General features: G+C 45.8%; 1 protein-coding gene across 1 annotated transcript; it reads right to left on the reverse strand.

Moving 5' to 3' along the window:
* Window positions 1-5928: 5928 nt before the first annotated feature.
* On the reverse strand, window positions 5929-22427 carry LOC116628056 (pancreatic secretory granule membrane major glycoprotein GP2-like). Its single transcript, XM_032398119.1, has 10 exons — window positions 22294-22427; window positions 18448-18834; window positions 17468-17578; window positions 15094-15305; window positions 14457-14605; window positions 13018-13263; window positions 11803-11965; window positions 10860-10944; window positions 9607-9651; window positions 5929-6462 (listed from the first exon to the last, which is right to left on the reverse strand). Exons 1-10 carry the CDS (start codon window positions 22391-22393, stop codon window positions 6404-6406), a joined length of 1557 nt encoding a protein of 518 aa, XP_032254010.1. The 5' UTR covers window positions 22394-22427; the 3' UTR covers window positions 5929-6403.
* Window positions 22428-22861: the final 434 nt, after the last annotated feature.

A 22861-nucleotide genomic window follows, 5' to 3' on the forward strand; every position in this document is an offset into this window, starting at 1 on the left:
AACCAACTCCCCACCCATAACATGTTCTTTTATCTTTAGCTGGAGATGATATTTAAAGTGATGGTTTCGGGGTGCCTGGATGGCTCAGTCAGTTGAGCATTGGACTCTTCATTTTGGCTCAGGTCATGATCTCAGGGCCCTGCGTTGGGCTCTGTCCTCAGCAGGGAATCTGTTGCTCTCTCTCCCCTTCTCCCTTGCCCCTCCCCCCACTCATGTGCACACAGCACGCCTGCGCTCTCTCTCTCAAATAAATAAATAAATAAATAAATCTTTTAAAAAAAGTGATGGTTTTGAGCCGTATCAGAGAATTACTCAGTTTTCCTGGGTATCTCCCATGTATACAGGAAGTATACATGTTATTAAACTTCTGTTTGTTTTTCTCCTGTTAATTTTTTTTTTTTTTTTAATTGAGGGGAATTGTCTCAGCCAAGAATCTAGAAGTATAGAGGGAAAGTTATGTTTCCTCCCCTGCAGCTGTGATATGCATTAAATTCTGGACTTAGTCTTGTGAAAATGAGTAAAGTAGACCTCATTTTAAATGGAATCAGGAGACCAGAAGGGGGAGCTCTAATGCCCTACCACTGTCCTCAATTGCGACCCTAACAGGAAGAGATATATCTTGCATTCCTAGAGTATAGGAAGAAGCCTACACTTTACTGCTCCATCAGGAGGAAGGAAGAATGTCTCCCTGCCCAGCAACAAACTCAGCTGATGAGAAAATACCACAACTCAGCCAATGAGGAACCATCACCACCCTGATTCTCACTTTCCTCCAATGGACTTCTTTTCAAAGCAGCCCCTCCCAACTTCCTCCTTTTCTTATTTCCTTCCTTTGATCTCCCACCTCACCAATGGTTTGCCATAGCTCTCCATGTCCTCAGTTGCAATTCCTTTGCTATTCCTGAATAAGCCCATTTTGCTGGTAAATAACTAGCTGTTTTACTTTTAAGGTCAACAGTCTTCCAAACTCTTTATAGGTTTTGTTTTGCTTTTTTGTTTTTTTCCCCTGCTGCTAAGTAGTGATTACTCTTGAGTTCCCTCAATTTACTCCCCACCAATAACCACTCTATCAGCTCCATTGCAGCCCTCCTCAATGAAAAAAAGAAGAAAAAGCACCCAGACTTTCAGTCAATACTCCCCTGAGGCCAAGGAAGATGAGAACTAAAGGGGGAAGGAAAGCAACCCTTTGTAAGATCAGCTGACAATGCGATGGGGTGAGAGTCTGGGAGAGAGCCAAGAAATCTTGTCTCAGATTCTGATTTGGTCCTTTCATCATGATTATCCAAGTGAGAAAGTCTGCTTTATTTCTGCAATTAAGTGGTTCCCTTCTCTCCTGATAGATGACAGTGTGATTATATTGGAAGTAAAAGAATAAAGAAGAGTGCAGCCTGTGTCTTCATTTAGTCAGCCGGTAATATTTGAATATGGCAAAGCCCCTGTCCTCAAGGAACTAACAGTCTAGGGTGGGGGATGGAGGGCAGATGTAAAAATAGATCATTTCAGATGCAGATGGTGCATGTGATAATAAGGTTCTGTAGAGAAGGGGTCACAAGAGGAGTGTGATCAGATCTAGGCCAGGGAGGAGAGTTAGGATAGCGTCACAGGAGAAATAACCCTAGAGCTGATTAGGGATGTCATCCCTTGGGGAAAGGGCCTTCCACGCAGCAAGAAGAGCACATGTGAAGGCAGAGCAGTGTGAACTAGGACGAGTCAGGGAACTGTGGAAATTCAGGGCAGCTGAAACATGAGGTATGAGAGGGATAAGTAAGTGTAAGATCTGAAGCTGGAGAGAACAGTCATGGCTCAGCTGTGGAGGATTTTGTCTGCCCTCTAGCAGGCCAACCTCATCAGACAGAAGGTTAAGAGCTGCTGGAGGGATATAAAGAGAGAAGTGAGCTTGCTGTAAATGCTCACTAGCTTCCGGGTAGAGAATGGATTGGGAGGGGTGAGACTGGGTGAGACTGGAGAAAGCCCACCTGGGAAGCTATTATATCAGTCAGGTGAGAGAGGACATTCAGAGATTGTTAGTTTAGAGATGATCAGGGTCAGTGGGGTTGAAGAAAAGTGGATGGATTTAGTAAAGTTTTAGAAAGGAGAATCTTCTGTGATGAGGAAGGAAAGCAAAAGGGTGATTTCTAGCCTTTTATAGGAGGAACAGTTTGAAGAAGAAGGGGTGAGGAGGATTATGAAATGAGTTAGGTTGGGTGGAACTTACCCTCTGGGACCCCCATTCCAAATCTCCTTTAGATGACCAGCTTTCAGGGGTCCCCTTTCTCCCCATTTTATGCCTAACTGGTGACAGCACATCTTAGAGGATCCTTTATAGGATTAAGAATGAATATCCCACTTCTCTTTTCTGGATCTCCGTTTCCATCTGGAAAGTGAAGGGACTAAACTCTGTGGGACAGATCCTTCCCTCTTCTCCAGAGGAAGAGTGGACTTCTCCCTTTTCCACATCTTGCAGCAATGTCTGTCTTGATCTCACACTGTTTAGCTTTGGCTGCCTAGAATTTGTATGCCCTGGTTTCCCAAGCAGACCTTAAGCTGCTGGAGAGCAGGGCTGCCTACCCTCCTTGCATCTTCCACCTGCTGCTTCTAGGTGCTCCCCCGGAAGAGAGATGCCAGTTTCCCTGATTGTGGGTCAGGTCCTATCTCATTGTCTCTTTCATCCTTTTAGTCCAGAACTCCCAGATGCTGGGTCCAGAGTCTATTTTCACTGTGCCCCCTGGTTTGGACTTCTTGTCCCAGTGCCCATCTGGGCAGGACTAGGGGAAGGAGGAGAGGAAAGCTAATGGGAGAGGAGACATGGCCAGGGTCCTGGCCTTGGGGAGTGGGATCCAGGTCCTGTGTCTTGTAGGTATGTATGCATATGTTTATGTATCTATGAGTGTGTGTGTACATGTGTGTGTAGCATAGAATGTGTTTTTTTTCTGTACTAAGGTATATGTGTCTGCATCTAAATGACCATGCACAGATTAGTGTGCATGCTAGCATCTGTGTATCCATGAATGTCAGTGCCTGTGTATGTGTGAGGGCCTCTGTATTGGCAAATGTGTGTGTGTCCACACGTGTCACTGCGTATGTATGTGTTCCCATGTGCCTGTATGCAAGCGGGCACATGTGTGGATGGTGGCATGTGTATGAAAATGAGTGCCTCCTGTCTATAGGGGGGCTTTGTGTATAAACAGAGGCAGAATACCGTGTCTATTAAAGCATATCCTCCAAATTCAGGCTACCAAGGCCCAAGCCCTGAATTCATCATTTAAAAGCTATAGGTCCTCAGTCGTTAAGCGTCTGCCTTCAGCTCAGGTCATGATCCCAGGGTCCTGGGATCGAGCCCCGCATCGGGCTCCCTGCTCAGCAGGAAGCCTGCTTCTCCCTCTCCCACTCCCCCTGCTTGTGTTCCCTCTCTCACTGTGTCTCTCTCTGTCAAATAAATAAATAAGATATTAAAAAAAAATAAAAGCTATAGGACCTTAGGTGAGTAATTGCCTTCTTTAAGCCTTGGTTACTCATCTCTAAAGTGGGAATAATAGTAGTTCCTACCTTCAGTATCTAAGGGGAGGGTGGAATGTTGCATTGCCCATAATGCACTTAGAATAATGCTTGGTGCATAGGACAGGCTAAAAATGTTACCTGTTAACTAAGTTATTCATGGCAATAAATACATAAGTGACTAGGCCTGAGGGCCCTGGTGAGGATCTCTGTGTGTGGAAATGTCTTTGGGCACATGAGGTTGGTATGTGTTTATGCCTCCTGTGTCTGAGGGTCAGGGGGTATGCGTACTTGAATGGGACCTGCGCATGAGTGCCTTTGTGTGTGTTTGTGTTGCACCAGATTGTGAACCTCTAAAGGCAGGGACTGTGTTTCATTCATTATTGTACCTGGGCCCTTAGGTCTGGGATGTAACAATTGCTCAGCAGATTAAGTGTTGCCCAAATGAATAAAGTGGACTGGACATTCAGAGATTGTTATTCATTTAGTATGCCCATCTGCAGAAAACAAAAAGCTGTAACTAGCTAGGTAGATTATAAATATATAGGTAGATAGGTGGAGAGAGCAAGGGGGATGGGTAAGGTGGGAGAGTTTGTGATGGATGGATGATGGATAGATAGATAGATAGATAGATACATACATACATACATAGTTAGACAGCCAGGGTTGGCTCTGGTTAAGTAGAATCCCATGTGCTTTACACTGGAAGAGATATCAGATGTGATATGTCCCAGGGAGTTCCAGAACTTTGCCCTTGGTAACCCTATGGGTTATCATGGAGTTTCTTTGAGAGCTGGAGGATGAGGGAATCACAGATGGGAGAGCTAAGCCCCCTACCTGACATCAACAAGAGTCTATTTGTATTTAATGTCTACATATTGGGTATTCATGTAGAATTGTATTTAAAGAAAGGGTTCCACTATAAATATTAGATAATCTTGTTCTAGTCCAGCCCCTTTATTCTGTAAGAGGGAGAAGATGAACCCCAGAGAAGGGAAGAGGTTAGGGCCCCTGATCTGTATTTCAGGTGCATTCCCAGTGTACCCCTCCCTTGAAATGTAATAACTTTGAATCCCCTGACATACTGGGAAACAAGAAGCAATTCCTCCCAAGAAATTCTCTTTTTAAAAAGTCACTATTAGGGGCGCCTGGGTGGCTCAGTCATTGGGCGTCTGCCTTTGGCTCAGGTCGTGATCCCAGGGTCCTGGGATCGAGCCCCATGTCGGGCTCCCTGCTCCACGGGAAGCCTGCTTCTCCCTCTCCCGCTCCGCCTGCTTGTGTTCCCTCTCTCGCTGTGTCTCTCTCTGTCAAATAAATAAATAAAATCTTAAAAAAAAAAAGTCACTATTAGAGTAGACCTTTGAGGCGTCTATCCAAGAAACACTGCCATGTGTTCGAGACCTGCCTCCTCAGGTTGGCCCCATTGGCTATGTTTGCATTAGATGAGGCCACTCACCTGCCCTCAGATGTTTGGACCAAGGGAAGCATTCTGACCAAACAGGGAAATCACATTCTCCCTTGTACAATTTGAATGTAGGATACCAAGTGCTAGTTGGTTTCTGTGGCCCCTGAATTAGGAAGTGAGATGAAGCTTCAATGTCCATATTTAATTAAGGCATGATGAATGAACAGGAAGAGCTAGTTTCAGCGCAGGGGGAATAAAGAAGACACACAAAGATAAGCAGATGTAAAGGCTGTGTGGTTTCAGGAAGACCGACAGATGGAAAGACAGACAAACCTTGGTTTCTGGTAGTTTTCCTTTACAGCCAGGTTGTATCTTCTGTTCTTGGACTATTTGCTCGTATATTCTGATAATTCTCCTTTTGCCTGATTTAATTAGAGTGTGTTTCTGTTTCTTGCAACCACACTATCTCTGAACATGAGAGCACTTTGGAAAGTCTCCTCCTGGCAGATAAACAGGCTCCACTCCCCTGTGGCCTGGTCCTGATCTGATCATTTTTTCCTGAGGCCAACTTGGAGGGGCCTTGTGTATAGCTATGGGAAGGGGAAGCGTTCTCTATTTGTGGCATCTTTGTGGAGTGTTTTATGAGGGCCCATCAGAGGTTTCCAGAAAGGGACTTCACTCATCCCCCAGGCGCTGCTCCTATATCCCCATGGCAGGATCGACACAGCATTTTCCGCTGGGACTTCTTGTTTACTTCAGAGCAAGTGCACCACTATTCACAGCTAGAGGTATATTCTGGAGTGACAGCATCCCTGCATCCAAATCAAACAGTTCCTCCAGCATTTGCGTCCTAGGGTAGGTTTTTGCCTACTCCTAGGCACATCAAAGCATGTCTACGGTATGGTGGGGGACAGAGGAGCAATGGGAACCAGTCTTCCCTGGAGTAGAGTCTCCAAAAGTGGACCCTTTACAACTTATTCCCATGGCCACTATTGAGACCATGATGGAAATACATCAGAGGACACAGGTTAAAGCAAGGATCAGTCTGTTCAATTCATCAGCAGTAAGAACAGGGGGTTCTTGGGAAGGAACCATGGGAGGTGCCTTTTTTACAAGCTCTTCCTCTTTCTCCCCTGCACCGCCCAATGACACAGCCCCTCTTCCCTGGAGTTACGGACTAACACGTAATATATTTCTGGTGAAGGCTGGAGCCACAGAGGCACGGAGCAATTCTGGCTCCAAGATCCTGCTAATAAATGAGGAAGTCAGGCCAGGCCAGGCCAACAGGGCCCCCACCATGAGAAAAAGAGGAATATAAAGGCACAGAGAGTGTTGAACAAGGGAAATATCTTCCCTTTCCCCAAACCTAGCCTGGCCCAGAGTCTATAAACACCAAGATTTTCTATGTGATTTGGAGAGAGAACCGGCATAACCGATGGGTGACTGGAAGCCATCACCAGAGGGAAGAACATGAGCTTCAAGACCAGTTGCTAATCTGAGCTCTCAGAACAGCCCAGCCAGGAGCACAGGCAGGAGAAGCATGGGCCAGGCCACCAGGAACCCTGAAATATAAGAGAGATGTCTGTCAAGTGTTGGGCTTTGGAAGTTAACAGCCAAAGCAAGCTAGCCTTTCTATCCTCTACCTTACAAGGACAAGAAAGGCAAAGTATCCTTAATATCTGTTCTAGGTTACAGCCCCTGGGAAGTGGCAAAGGGGTCATGTGGTAGAGGCAAAGGTATCTAATCATCAAACACTTTTTCATATTCCTTTGGGCACATTGGAAGGCAATTTTTCCCCAGCCTCCTTTGCAGGTAGGTGAGATCACATGATTGAATCGGACCAGTGGAATATGGGTAAAAATTATACATGCCATTTCTAGACCTGGTCCTTAAAACCTCCTACATAATTTTCCATACTCTCTCATCCACCATCTAGGGACCAGATGCCAAGGATCCAGCAGAGGACTTGCCGGGGACAGTGGAGTTGCCAGAAGTTACCAGAAGGTAAGAGCCTGACTTCCTAATGACTGCAAAGCACAGAACTGCATCCCCCAGTGATTTAGTGGGAAATAAACTATTGTGTAAAGGCACAGAAAGTTGAGGATTGTTTGTCATAGCAGCTAACAATACTTATGCTAATACTAAAGAGGCAGAAAGACACAGAGTTTAAAAAACCTCTGAGGCCTGACTTCTTAGCTCAGAATCCCAGCTCTAGGTGTGCCTGGGTGGCTCAGTCGGTTAAGCGTCTGCCTTTGGCTCAGGTCATGATCTCAGGGTCCTGGGATCGAGCCCTGCATCGGGCTCCCTATTCAGCAGAGAGTCTGCTTCTCCCTCTCCCTCTCCCCCTCACTTGTGCACGCTCTCTCTCTGTCAAATAAATAAATAAAATCTTAAAAAAAAAAAAAAAAGAAAGAATCACAGCTCTACAACTAGTTGTGCAGGCCCAGGCAAGTTACTGAGCCTCACCATCTCACCATGACTGAGTTTATCTGTACGCAAAATTGAAATATCACAAGCAGCTATTACCTCATGTGACTTTTTTAAGGCTTAAGTGAGTAAATTCATATCAAGCATTTAGAACATTGCCTGGCACATAATAAACACCATATAAGTGTCAGTTTTGAATATTAGACTCTAAGATCTGGGAGGGTTGGGATCATACCTCCTCTGAAAATGACCATATGCTCAGTGTTAATGAAGGGTGTGGATCCTGAGTGATAGATGCCTTGTATTTGGGGGCCTTGGGGAGGCATGTGTACCCCCTCCCACTGTACTACGAGATTATAACTTCTCCATCCCATAAATTTCAAAGTAACTTGGTGATGTCCTAGAAGGGAGTGAAGAATATCATAATTTTTTTGAAATATTAGTGTATGACAACCAGTTTGTATTTATGAAACACAGGCTGATGTTCAGTTAATTTTAAAACGTCAAACATGTTTGTGGGAGATAGCAAACAATGAACACCATAAGTGCCCTCTTGTGGTGGTCTCATACCACATAAGATTGCTCCCCTTTTCTTCCAGAAGGCTCCAGAATCCACTGCCCACTCTAGAAATTAGTCAGTTTCGCAAACTCTACTGGGAAACCAGGCTGCTGCAGGCACTGCACTAACCTGAAATATTGGGAGAAGTGAACGAGACGTGAGGTCTGCTCTCAAGCTCCTTTTGGTCTGAGCTCTAACCCCTCTCTCTGATGAGCGCTACTTTTCTGAGTGTTGTCTGAATATTAGCACTAAGTGTGGAGAGGCCATCTTGACCTTATTTGGAAACTTTTAGGCTGTTATCTAACTGGAGAATTAAGGATGGAAAGAACTTTTTTCATGTGTGGGTTCACCAATATAGGTCATTTGTGTATTGGGAAGAGGGGGCAGTAAAATCTTAGTAGCATTGCTTTCCCTTTGGTCCAAAATACATTTCTTGGATTGGTCTCCCTGTTAAACTCCAGGTCACCCACCAAAACCCCATTCAGATATTGCCACCTGCTGAAATTCTTGCCTGACCTTATCTAGTACGGTTAATTACTCTTCTATGTGCTCCTGCCACACTATCTACTTGCTTATGATTTATTTGCTTATATGAGTGTCTCATTTTTGCAATTGTTGTTCATTCTGCCTATAGGGCTTGTTCCTTTATTATTTGCAAACCTGGTTCCTTTTTCTCATTGCATTCAAATATCACCTCCTCTTGGGGCGCCTGGGTGGCTCAGTTGGTTAAGCAACTGCCTTTGGCTCAGGTCATGATCCTGGAGTCCCGGGATCGAGTCCCACATCGGGCTCCCTGCTCAGCAGGGAGTCTGCTTCTCCCTCTGCCCTCTTCCCTCTCGTGCTCTCTGTCTCTCATTCTCTCTCTCTCAAATAAATAAATAAAATCTTTAAAAAAAAAAAAATATCACCTCCTCTGAACATTTTTCTGGCCATTTACCCATTCTGATATTTATTTTTCCTTCTTGCCTTATAAATAGAACCATCAAACATTGGTTCAGGACATGGCCACCCAGAATAAAGATTACATTTCCCAGGTTCCTTTGCAGCCAGGTGTGACTAAGCCTTGGCCAATGAGATGTAAGTGGAAGTATAAGGTGTCAGCTTCCAGGAATGTTCCTTAACGGTCTGTGACTTTTTCCATATTCCTTCCATCCTGCTGACTAGATATGAAGATTGGAGCTCTGGCTGCCATCTTGGACCGTGAGGATGAAGAATGTGGAGGGGGACAGCTTAAAAGAACTTGATTCTTGATGACCTTGTGGTGCCACTCCAGGAGCCCTGGATTGCTTGCCTCTGGACTTCATTTACATGTGAGTAAAATAAACAACTGTCTTTTTTAAGACGCTATTACCCATGTTGGTAACTTTCTATCATATCACCCTCTTTTCTTTCTAAATTATCTTGTTAACTTTTTATTGCCTGTTTCCCACACTGTAACATAAGCTCCATGAGGGCAGGCACCTGGTCTATCCTGTTCACTATTATATCTGCAGCATCTAAAACAATGCCTGGCACATGGTGGGCACCCAATAAGTATTTATTGTTAAATGACTGGCCCCTGCGCTAGACTATGAGCATCTCAAGAACCACACTTGGGACTGATTCATTTCAGTGTCCATAGTTACTAGCACAGGCTAAATCAATGTGCACTGAATTGAAAAGAGGAAGAAGAGAGGGTTGGGAGGGAGGGCAGCGGGATAGGCAGGAGATAACGATGTACCTGCAGAGCTGGGGGTTCCGTTCGCGATGCCAAGAGATGGAGTGCCTGGGGACAAGAGCAGAGGTGAAGGTTTCCTCAGTCATGTGCCTGTGACTGGCACTGTGGCCGTAGCTGCTCCAAGTCCTCCTGGACCTGGCCACCACGGCCACTGACCTGGCCACCCACACTGTTGAGGTGTCTTTTATTTAGCAGTTCCATTTCTAAGCCCATTTCATGCATTTGAAACTTAGTTCTTCCAGCAGATTTGTGAGGAAAATATTTGTGTCCCCATTCAACAGAGGAGAAGACTGAGGCTCAGTTGACCAAGGCTAAGTTGACCTTGTTGTAGGTAGTAAAGCTGGGATTTGAACCTCCATCTCTCTGATTCCAAAATGAAAGTTCCTAACCCTTCAACTACCCTGTGATACCACATGAAGCTTCAAGTTGAGGGCTCAGTAAAGAGGCAGGACAACTCAGGGCAAAGCCTTTTTTACAAGACAGCCTCAGTTTACTCACCTGGAGAATGGAAGTGGAAATAGTGCTTACCTCCTTAGGCTGTTGTGAGCCTTCCATGTGATGATGCATATAAATGTTTTGTATGGTGCCAGCCACATGTGTTATTACTATTACTGTCATTGCTGTTGTTACTAGCATTACTGCGTCCTAATTTCTTTAGGACAAAAAAAAATTGCTTACCTTCTTCTGGGTTTTTTGACTCCTCCATTCCAGCAGGAGTAAAAACCACCACAGTAGTGCTAACCCATGGGTAGGATGGGTAAGCATTTGTGGGGCAGTTAGAAAGCTTCCCCTACATCATGCCCCAGAATATTATAACTGGATTTTGAAAAACAGTCATTCACCAGAAAACAAAGTTGGGTTAGAACCTAGACTTCACCCAAAAGGGGCTGAGGTAAGGGGACCTGGCAGGAGGAATAAGGGAAAGGACATATGCTGTGGAATCAGTCTGAGCTGGGTTCAATTCTAACTCCAGCTCCTCATGAGCTGAGTGATTGGGGTGAGCCACTTAATCTCTCCAAACTTCAGTTTCTTGCCTGTAAAGCTTAGCCTGGTCTCTAGCACATAGGAGGCTCAGCACAAATGGCAAATGCTATTATTATTATCCAGAGTACCTCATGGAAAGATAGATTCACTGGTGGGGGCTGCAGTGAGGAGGCAGAAAAGGCTCTAGGTTGTTAGGGTGGTGACCCCAGGCATCTGTGGTTAACTCTCAGAACTTGACCAGCTGGCCTTCTCACCAGAAGTTAGCCACTCACCTCTCCGAGTGATGGGTCCCAAATCTAGAACCTGGGCTGGGTTGATAGCCACTACTTCACTGCGGAGTTGACTTCTTGAGCAAGACTGTGGGGATGGAGAAATCTCATTATATCAAAATTTAAAGTCACAGTTCCTATCCAGGCTGTCCCTGCAATGGGACAAGAATCTGGCCCAAGAATGGGACCCCACCCACCATGTGGCCCTGACTCTGAGGCTGTGGTTTTCTCAATCTAGAAAATTCTTACTGTCAAGTCAAACAAACATGGGTTTGAATCTCATCTCCACTCTCTTCTAGCTGTCTAATTTGGGACTAATGACTTCACCTCTCTATTACTATTAAGTAGTACCTTCTTGGTTGTAAAGGTTAAAATGAATGTGTCTGTAACACCCAGGCACATAGTCAGCACTCAACAAATGCCAACTACTAGCCCGCAGTACCAAACAGGGGTTAAGAGCATGGACACTGGAGTTACCTCCCAGCTCTGATGTTTTCTAGCTGTGTTGCCCTTGGGCAAAAGACCTCTCTGAAGCTCAGTGTCCTCATCTGTACCATGAGGTCAATAAAAGAATCTACTTAAGGGTTGTTGTGAGAATTTAATTAGATAAAGCATATGAAAAGTTTTAGTGCAATTCCTGACATGGAATAAGCACTTAAAAAGTCAACTATTATGAAATCATTCAAAATATGTCTTGTGCCAAGGAAACTTAGTGGGCAGGCTCCTTTGTCTAATCTGCTTCCTGGGGACACAATAATTATATACACATGGGCTTTTTGGAGATTGAATGTCCATCCATTTATCCTTTTTTCTTTCTTCTCCTCCTTCTCTCTTCCCCTCCCTCCCTCCTTTCCATTCATCCATAATTCCAGTAAATATATATGGTGAGACTACCAGGTACCAGGCCCCATATGAAACTCTGAATAGTTCACTCTGAGTTACTCACCGGCTGGCACTGTTCATTAAGGGAATCGCAGAGATGAATCTCACAATGCAGGAAAACTAGGTCATAATTTCCAGCAAACATGAACATCTGAACTGAGAACCGGCTTTCTGAGGACACCCCATTCTCCTCCACATGGATGGTGGAATCATATTGATTTGGGCAGCTGGGAGGGTGACAGGGGCAAGGGTCTAACTTTTAGAACAGCTTAAGGGACCTGAGGCCCTTGGCTGTATCTTTAATCTGTATCCAGTATGAAAACATCATCACAGAGAATTAAAGAGTTCCCTGATTCCCTCCATCCTGACATAGACTTTTATTCCTTCAGGTTTCCTCCAAGAGGTTTATTTTTTTGAGACAGAGAGAGAGCATGAGGGGTGGGGAGGAGCAGAGGGAGAGGGAGAAGCAGACTCCCCACTGAGCGCAGAGCCCAACATGGGGCTCGATCCCAGGACCCTGAGATCATGACCTGAGCCAAAGGCAGATGCTTAACCGACTGAGCCACCCAGGCGCCCCCTCTAAGACATTTATTCATCAGCCCATGTGGTTTCAGTTTTGTGGGGTACAGTCTCTGAGGTGAAACAGACTGCTTCACATTCCAGCCAGAACCACTTTCTAGCTAAATATTAGCAGATGCCTTAACCTGTCTGAGCCTCACTTTTCTTGTCTAGAGCGGAGACAGTAATCCATACCTCTTGGGGTTGATGTGAGCATTTAGTGACACAGTGCATGGCACATAACTAAGCTCAGTGATAAATATTAGCTAATATTGTTACTTACCATGGTTTGAATCATGATCTATGGATATGCCTTTTCCCTTTGTTTTTGCCAGTTAGCAATTTCAATGATATTTTGTCCCATAACACTTGTCATGCCATTTTCATCTTGATTAGTCAGTGTTAATATCTGTATAGTAGCCCATCATTACTTAATGGATCTCTATTTTTGAACTGTGAACCTATTTCCAAAGTTACAAAGGATACTGAAATGAAAAATAATTGGCATTTCTCTATCTTGCTGACGTATTTTGTATTAATGCTTTAGGCTAAAATGTCAGGAGTGATATTCCTGGGTCAAAAGTATGGTCATGATATGTAATGCCAAATTATTTTCCAAAAGAGGTAAGCCAGTTTACACAACTGCCAGGCAGGGCCATGGTGATCTCTCTCCCCCCAAAATCCTTTTCAGGCCAAAAGATAACCCGGAGTTGCCCGTTACCCATTTCTGATGATGAAATATTTCACAGGGTCAGCCTTGTCTTCAGTAGGCGTGGCATAGCAGTTCCTCAACAACAGGTTAAACCGGGGGATGTCCCCTCTCTCCAGGATGGCTCCCACATAGAGCATGGACTCAACAGCCAGCACAGCTACGGCCCCTTCGTAAGGAGACGTATAGTTCTGGTCTTGGAACAGGGCCATCCTGACAGTGAACTCTCCATCCCCGTCCACACTGATGTTCAGAGAACTGAGAAGAGGAAAGCCATAAAAGTGGAAACATTAGGTTTCCACCAGTGAGAACAAAATAAATCCAGCCCTGCACTTGTGTGAGGCTATTAAGGTGAAGGCACATCTTTGGTTCCTAAAGGAACTATTCAATCACCCATTTAAAACAAGCATTTAGTATCTGCTAGGCACTAAACTTGACAAGCAGACGAGTGTGTCTCTGGGATCTCCACCCATTCTCCCTGCCTCACAGATCACTCATATCTCCTTCACTCACAGAATAACTGCAAGTGCACACCTCTGTTTTCCCCCCTGTACAATGGGATCAGTCCTGTGGGTTCACCGCTTTTAGCAGCAGTTCTCCTCCCTCCACCAGGGAATCATCCAGTGAAACATCCATTTTAAAAGAGGAATGGCTTTAATTTTTATTTATTATGAAACTTGGGGCCCCAACACAATACAGTCTGAAAATCACTGAACTAGAAAATTACTAGTCCTAATTGTGCTACTCTGTGAGCCCAGGAGGCAATGAGGGGATGGAAAGGGCACCATGGAGTTCTGACACCCTCAGAAAATCCCCCAGCAAGTCTATTGTATCTAAATGCTGAGGAATCCATTCCACAGGGAGACAGTAGTGACCAAAATAGATGAAAGCCTCTTCCAAATGGATCCCCACCCAAATTGCTACTTGGTTCTACTTCTAGTGAATTGAGGGTGCTGTTTATCCAATCAAAGCTGATCCTGGCTTAAATCCCACATCTGCGGGGAAGGCTTCCTGTTCCCACCATCCCCACCCCACAAAGATTAGATCAGGGACCCTTGTTCCCTGATCCCACAGCACCCTGTGCTTCTCCCACATTGCATTCATCTCACTTGTAAATAATGATTGGTATAATTAGTTGCTTAATTCCTGTCTTCCTCAAGATAAATGAAACTGTGGTGTGTTTTTGTTCCTTAGCATATTTAATTAACATTATTTCATGTTGCTGCATTGCTTCTTAATAATAATCTTTAATAGCCACAAAATATTCTATGTCTGCCTTGTGCATGCTGAACATTAATCTATGATCAACAAATATTTGCAGAATGAATGATGGAAAGAGTGAGAGCTCCTGTAGGAGGTAGGCAGCAATCTGAGGACATCTTAAGCTTTGCCTGAAGTGAATGTGATCAGTGTCAGGGTTATAGATCAAAGGGCAAGGGTCAGTGCCATACCTTACAATGGGCTGCAGGGCAGTTTGGAGGCTGACTTTCATGTCCAGTGGGTAGGCACACTGGAAATTGATGTTGAGGATGGTGTCTCTGATGATGAACTCATTGGCCACGGAGAGGGTGTTTTTGTAGATGGCATGGGTTCTATTTCTCTTTGGCATAAAAACAAGACCACATATATGTTTATGTGTGTGCAGGTGTATCTAGAACTCAGGCCTGCCTGACTGCAAGGTTGATACTCTCCATCATGCTGCCACCCTGCCTTCTGATCTCCAGGAAGCATGTGGGCCTCTTCCCTTAGTGGCTCTAATGCCTTATGGGAAGGGGAGTGAGAATCCCAGGTCAAAAACTAGAACAATAATTTTTGGCCCTTGGGGACAGTCAGCAACCACCATGCTTGCTCCCATGTCGACCCCTCCCACATCACCCCTAATTAAAATAATCATAATCATAGCTTACATTTATTCAGCTCAAGCAGCAAACCTGTTCTAAGCTCTTTATGTGAACCAACATGTGTAATCTCACATACTACTAGAGGCCCAGAAAGGCTAAGTGACTTGTCTAAGGTCTCATAGCTACTGAGATAGCTCCCACAGCCCAACTCCCGCCCTCTGGCAGCAGTGGTGTAAACACCATTCACCTCCAGAATGTTTCCGCAGGCCCTAGCCTCAGTAGGGCTAGTCACGGATATCCAATTTCTCTCCTCTTTTTGTGTGATGCTGTTGCAGTTCCAGTCTCGCAGGTAGGCAATGACCTTGTCCCCAAAACCCAGGCCTCCCAGCTGACACTTGTCCAGTGACACCTTGATCTCCTCAGCCCCACAGTTCAGCTGAGGCTGCAAACTGTGGACATCTGGAAAGTTGAGAAGGGGATAGGTGGAGTGGACAGGGCTCTGGAAGCAGTGGGCAGAGCCCACATTCCCTGCCCTTTGGAAAAGCCATCATACCCAGTGGGGAGTTGGGTAGACTAATAGGGGCCTGAGACCTAGGTGGGATTCACACCTAGGCTTGTAGTGGGTGAGGTTGGCAAAAAAGCCCCTGGTCCAAGATTTCTAAGCATTCTATGTGCAGGTATAGGGAGGGCTTTCATGTCTTGGGGATTGGGGATCAGGGTCTCTGGGGAGCGGGGTCTCTAGAGAAGCAGGGCTCTCCTGCATTCCAGATTAGAATCAGGGGTAGATACATACTACTCCTACTCCCTGGCTTTGTGAAGCCAGCATATCTGACCAGGTTCAGAGCCATTGCTCATTTCTTTCATTCATTCGTTCATTCACTGATTCATTCCATTCATTCATTCAGCATTTATGCATGAAATGCATCTTGAGCATTTACTGTCTGCACTGTTCTAGATACTGGGGATACAGTGTTTGTCAAAACTGACAAAATCCCCACCCTTATTTATGGAGCTAACATTCTGATGGGGGGTAGATAGTAAATGAAGAGAAATACCATTTTGATTGTATTCATGAATGCATTGATTCAAATACATTTACTAACCAACCACCTTGTCCATGTGTGAGGCACATTCAACACAAAAATAAAGACAACATGGACCCAGCCCATGAAGGTTGCTTGGTCTTGTGTCAGAATCAGCATGTCAACAGCTTATTAAGGTGCAGTATGATGAAAATACTAACCGAAGTAAGTTCTAGGTGCAGAGGGAAACACAAGAAGGTATATCTGAATCTGTCAGTTACGTCAGGGAAGGATTCACTGAGGCCTGGAACTTGGTCAGGAGTAGGAGTTTTGCAGGTGCATAGGGCAAGTGAGGGCACCCCTGGCTAAGGGAACAGCAGAGGCAAAAGTGTGGTGATGGGAGAGAGGATGGTGTGTGTACAGAGATGTGGATCTCAGAGGTACAGGAACTTAGAATGGGTGGGGGTGGAGTGTGAGAGATGGAGAAGTAAGCAAAAGCCAGATCACAATTGGGTTGTGCCTGGAAGCAATGGGGACTTGCTGAGTAGCCACTAATGAAGACTCGAGGCAGGCCACCCGCCCACCCAATCGGAGAGGACCTGCCAAGGATGCCCTTGGAGTCTCCAGGTACAGGAAGAGCATCCTTGAAATCCAACATCTGATTCTGTGATGGCCCAAATCCTGGGAGACAACCCCGAGCCTCTGGGGGCTTGTCCACCCAATGAGCGGAAAGAGCCTTCATGGAGAGCAGGGTTGTTTCCTTCCAGTCCTGCCCCTCATCCCCACCCCACTCCTGCTAGGCACACCCAAGCACCACTTGGTCCACACTGCAGCCCAGTTTTCCAAACACATGCTTGTTCTTGCCCCACTGTCTAGAACACTTTCTTTTCCACAGGGACTGGGAGTGTGCTCAGAGGAAGGCATGCTTGTGCGAAGGGCAAGAGTCAAAGGCCCTAATTAGAATTCTAGGAGGGAAGGAAATAATCTCATTGGGAAATTCATCCAACCCCCATCCAGGGCTTAGGGCTTGTTTATGGCATCTGTATCCATGAGTCATGTGCCTCTTCTTGTTTACCTCCTGGGACAAGAACCTTATCACCTTAAAAGCCTGCCCATTTGGACTGCTTGCCCTGTATGGTGCTTATTTTTACTATTATCTTAGTCCCATTTTACAGATGAGGACATTAAGGCTCAGAAAGTCTAGGTGCCTTGTCCCAGGCCCCAGAGAGCTACTACGTCGCAAATCCAGGACTGGCATAGGAGTCTGCCCGTGTCCTCACATGCAGACTCTGCAGATATTTGAATGCAGCTCCCACACTTGCAGAGTTCTTGTCCTTAGTACCTTTGTCCCTCATGGGCCAAGCTCACCTATGCCAGAGCTGCTTCCTGAGGCTGTGATCCAAAGACTGACCTGGCAGTTTGTTCCATCCCTGCTCTCCTATCCTTGCAGATGGCTTTGAGAACCTTTTCCCTGACCTCCGTTCCATCCCCACTGACTCTGGTCCACACCTTGTCCTGACCCTCTGCAACTCCCTCCTTGCTGCCTTGCCTGCTCAGACCAGCATCGTTCCCACTGTCCAGCCCTGCTGAGCCACTCACCAGAGATGTTGAGGTCCTGTCTGCAGTAACAGCCCCAGGTGCCATTGAGAAAGCTGCACTCCTCCTCCGGGCGGCAGGCGTTCTCACACTTGTTCTTTGCAGTGTAGGGGTCTCCGGGGTGAGGCACAGAGGAAGAGGATTAGAATGCAGAACAAAGCGATCTGAGGCCACCAAGGCCAACTCTGTCATTCTACCAGGGCCCAGAAGTCCTGCCCAAGGGTGTGCGATACATAGTGGAAGGGTCAAGCCTCAAACTCAGATTTTCTGACTCCCAATCCAGTGAAGTGAGAACCTAGAGGCTGCCATCCTAAGGCTTACTACGTGGCAGACGCTGCTTGAGGACTTTCCACAAATTAGCTCATTCAGTTCTCATGGTAAGTGTATGAAACGGGGTAGCATAATGGTTAGGTATATAGATCATGGAACTAGAGTATCTGGGTTCAAATCCCAGCTCTGTCATGTTCCTGCTCTGTGACATTGGGACAGCTGCTTAACCTCTCTGTGCCCCAGACCTCTCATCAGGTGTAGTTATATAGTACTTGTATCTCATGAGGCTGGTGAGAGCATTAAATGAGTTCATAGTCTAAAGCACTTGGATTGGAGCAGGGACACTATGCATTGGCTGTGACTTTTGCCATCATCCATTTTTTCAGATCAGAAAACTAAAGCTCAGAGGGGTAAATTAAACTGCCCAAATGGGATCTAAATCTGAATGAGCTTGTGTTCTTCATATCATGCTACGCATATGGAGATATATATTTATATCAGGAGATTTTGCCCTCAACTCTGAATTTCTGGCTTTCCTTGAAATGTTGGAAGGCCCGGCAACCTTGGGTGACATCCCCACTGGGCAGTAACACGCAGGAGCTGAGTCCAGGCTGTTCCGCTTCGTCTCCCGATCTGCCTCACTCACTGCTGATGCCTGGGCTCCTCACCAGGGGGCCCCGCCCCCCAGCCATCCCCGGCTGTTGGCCACTTACCTGTGCAGTACCTCAGATTACACTCGGGGGTGCCCTGCAGCTGGTACACATGGTACTTGCCCGGGCAGGCCTTCACCTGCACCTCACTCTTCCAGAGACAGCAGTTGCCGCTCCAGTGGGCACAAGCGGTGCGGGTGACAATGCCCTCCTCCAGGGTAGGGTGAGTCCCATTCAGCCACATAGGGGCAGCTGTCTGGCATCGGTACATTGGGACACAGGTCTCTGGCAACCTCACTCCTCCGTCTCCCACAAAGCGGTACCAGCCATTCTTGTCCCTGTCACACAGCTGGCCCTGTCCTGTGTACTCCATACTCCGTGAGGGTTCATCCAGGCGGGTGTAACTCTCGCAGGGGTCATAGGAACGAATGTGGGTGGAGTTTCTGTCATCTGGAAAGCAACAGTGCGCTTGGGTTTACTGAGCATCCTCAGAGCCCACAGGATTTTAACCCTCCCCCTCCACACATACACACACATTCTCGTTTTGTTTTGTTTTAGAGTGGGAGGGGGCAGGCAGAGAGAGAGAGAGAGAATCTCAATCAGGCTCCACACTCAGTGCGGAGCCCAACGTGGGGTTCAATCTCACGACTTTGGATCATGACCTGAGCGGAAATCAAGAGTTGGATGCTTAAGCCACTGAGCCACCCAGATGTCCCCCACACACTCTGTTTTGAATTTTAAAGGTGCATAAGGACCCTAATGAAGAAATGAGGCACACAACCCATTCATCACATGTCGGCCTTCATCACCTTAGGGTCAGAATAATAATGAGGACTTTGTGTGTGATATATTATAGGCATTAAGAACACCAAGGGCAGGGCGCCTGGGTGGCTCAGTTGTTAAGCATCTACCTTCGGCTCAGGTCATGAATTTATGGTCATTTAACCATAAATTTGCTGTATAGTCTTCAGACTCTTTCTATGCAGCAAATTTATGGTCATTTAACCATAAATTTGCTGTAGAGTCTTCAGACTCTTTCTATGCATATGTTTAAAATATAGGGATTTTTAAAAATGGGTTTAATGCTGTACAACTTTTTTTTCCCACTTACATATTTTACTTAATACATCATAGACATTTCCCCCTTACTAATAGATATAGATCTAACACAAGATTTCTCAACCTGGGCCCTACTGATGTTTGGGGCTGGATAATTCTGTGTTGTGGGTGGCTGTCCCGTGCATTGCAGGATGTTTAACAGCTTTCCTGGGCCCTTCTCACTAGATTCCTGTAGTTCCTTCCTCCTGGAAATTATCTCCAAGCATTGCCCAAATCACCCCCAGTGGAGAACCACTGCTCTAGCAGGACCATTTCTGATTTTGCTCATCTCATGGGGCTTTTTTTAGATTTATTTATTTATTTTTGAGAGAGACAGAGGAGAAGAGAGGGACAGAGGGAAAGGGGAAGGGAGAGAATCCCAAGCAGACTCCCCGCTGAGCACAGAGCCCCATGCGGGGCTCGATCCCACCACCCTGAGAGCATGACCTGAGCCGAAATCAGGAGTTGGCCTCTTAACCGACTGAGCCACCCAGGAGCCCTTGATATCATGTTTTTTGTTTTTGTTTTTAAGATTTTATTTATTTATTTGAGTGAGAGTGAGAGCGCAGGAGTTGGGGGGAGGGGTAGAGGGAGAGGGAGAAGCAGATTCACCACTGAGCAGGGAGCCTGATGTGGGGCTCTATCTCAGGATCCTGGGATCATGACCAGAGCCAAAGACAGACACTTAACTAACTGAGCCACCCAGGCACCCCGATCTCATGGTTTTTAACAGATTCAGGAACTATGATCTATGAGGAGGCTGAGAAGTGAAGGGGTGTATTGGTCAGTCTGGGTTTAAATCCAGCTCCACACCTGCTGGATTTAGGTCATCAAGGATGACCTTGACAGGTGATTTGACTCCCCTGAGACTCGTCTGCAAAACAACACCTGCAAGTTAGTGGTTCCCAAACTCCCTCCATTCCTAAGCCTCAAGTCACAATGTTTGCCACATCTGTGTCCGCCTGTCCAATTATCTGCTTAATATGTTTCTTTCAATGACTCTCTATAAATTTGTTTCATCTTAAGGCATAATATCTGTGATACCGTAGGTATGATATACTAGTTACACATTTCTTTTTTTTTAATTAACATATAATATATTTTTGTTTCAGGGGTACAGGTCTGTGATTCATCAGTCTTACACAATTCACAGTGCTCACCATAGCACATACCCTCCCCAGTGTCCATCACCCAGCCACCCCATCCCTCCCACCCCCCTCCACTCCAGCAACCCTCAGTTTGTTTCCTGAGATTAAGAGTCTCTTATGGTTTGTCTCCCTCTCCGGTTTCATCCTGTTTCATTTTTCCCTTCCTTCCCCTATGATCCTCTGCCTTGTTTCTCAAATTCCACATATCAGTGAGATCATATGGTAATTGTCTTTCTCTGATTGACTTATTTAGCTTAGCATAATACCCTGCAGTTCCATCCACATCATTGCAAATGGCAAGATTTCATTTTTTTGATGGCTGCATAATATTCCATTGTGTGTGTGTGTGTGTGTGTGTGTATGTGTGTGTGTGTGTGTCTGTATGTATATATATATATATATGTATATATACCACATCTTCTTTATCCATTCATCTGTTGATGGACATCTAGACTCTTTCCATAGTTTGGCTATTGTGGACATTGCTGCTAAAAACATTGGGCTGCATGTTTGATGGTGCATGATCCCTTTGGATCACTACATTTGTATGTTTGGGGCAAAGACCCAGTAGTGCAATTGCTGGGTCATAGGGTAGCTCTATTTTCAACTTTTTGAGTAACCTCCATACTGTTTTCCAGAGTGGCTGCACCAGCTTGTATTCCCACCAACAGTGTAGGAGGGTTCCCCTTTTAGTTACACATTTCTGATACACATGAAAAAATATACATAGCCATTAAAAAATTCTTTAAGAGTTTGCCATGCACCACTGTACTCCTCTCAGGATGTATCCCCCGTTTTAGAGAAATAAAGCCCTAAAGCATTGCTAGAGGATTAAATGAGATAATAAGTATAAAATGCCAAACACAGCCCCTGAGGCCTAGTAGGAGTTCAGGCTGGTTCTCTTCTCCAGTTCTGATTTATTGAACAATGTGAACGCCTGAATTATGGACCGAGTACACACACAGGATCACATTCTTGTAATACACATTAGAGGGACTTTTTTGAAAAAGAGATTTTCAAGCCTTGCTTACATATGTACTTATTTTAAGGAAAGGAGTCACTGTACTTGTTGTTCTTGGATTATTTCCCACACACACACACACACACACTGTGTTTTCCCAAGGGAGGCCATGAGCTGAGTCCCTCCTTCCCCTCCCCACAGCCCCCTCCACAGGTGACACAGGCAGAAATTTCAGCCTGGTGTTAAGCCTGAGGACCCTTCCTACAAGCATCTAAGATGCCCAGTCCACAGATCTTTGAAATGATCATGGAGAGATCAGTACCTCTAGTCCTTTCTTTGTACGTATGAGCAAACCTTCAGATGAAGGAGAAGGTGCTTGCCAAAGCAAAGGCACAGAGTGACTAGGTGATTCATGTCCCCATGAATCTGGGCTCTCTGAGCTGTACATATTCTGGGCATGGGAAGTTACGTTAACCAACTCCATGGTCCTTGCATGGGGGATTTCCGATTTGGCTCTTTGAGAGTTTATTGCTGTATTCTAGTTTCCCTCATTTTGCACCCCTTGACTTCTAGCTGCTAAATCTTCGCTTTAGACATGTCCCGTCCCTGTTCCCCTCACTGACCCTGAACTGCCCTCTCTGCGCTCCCCCTCTCCCCAGGTATTACGGGGCATCTGAGATTCCAGGTGAGCAGAGCACACACCTTGCTGTTCTGTAGATGACAGGGTCAGAGTGCAGGAGGCCAAGGCCAGCCACAAGACATAAGAGCCCATCCTTTCCATAAGCTGAGACGTGCAGGTCATTCAGCAGCGTGCAGACTCTCCATGCAGCTAGGGGAAGGGAGAGACTCAGATACAATGAGGGTGACAGAGGTCATTCCTCTGGGGATAAGCTTAAGAAGGGAATTCACATCAGTTCAGCACCATGACTTGTACTCAGCCCCTCGGATACGTTAGCTCATTTAAGGCTCTGAACCCCCCACCAGGGAAAGTATTATTCTTGCTCCCACTTACAGATAAAGAGGGAGATGGGACTCAGAGCATATCAATCCCAGAAATATTGACTGAGCTCCTTCTACATGCAGGCACTATGCTCGAAGTTAAATAGCTTGCTTAAGGCCACAGGCCCATGTTTGCAGAAATGGACCCATGACTTCTTTCGTGAAGGGCTGTATTGTTTTAAAGCAGGCGTGACTTGCAGAGAGGAGGTGGGGTAATGAGGGTAGGAGGCTTGCCAAGGGGATGAGATTGACAGCAAGAAAACCAAAGGTA

Source organism: Phoca vitulina, unplaced genomic scaffold (assembly GCF_004348235.1).
Source record: "Phoca vitulina isolate PV1807 unplaced genomic scaffold, GSC_HSeal_1.0 scaffold110, whole genome shotgun sequence".
Taxonomy (NCBI): domain Eukaryota; kingdom Metazoa; phylum Chordata; class Mammalia; order Carnivora; family Phocidae; genus Phoca; species Phoca vitulina.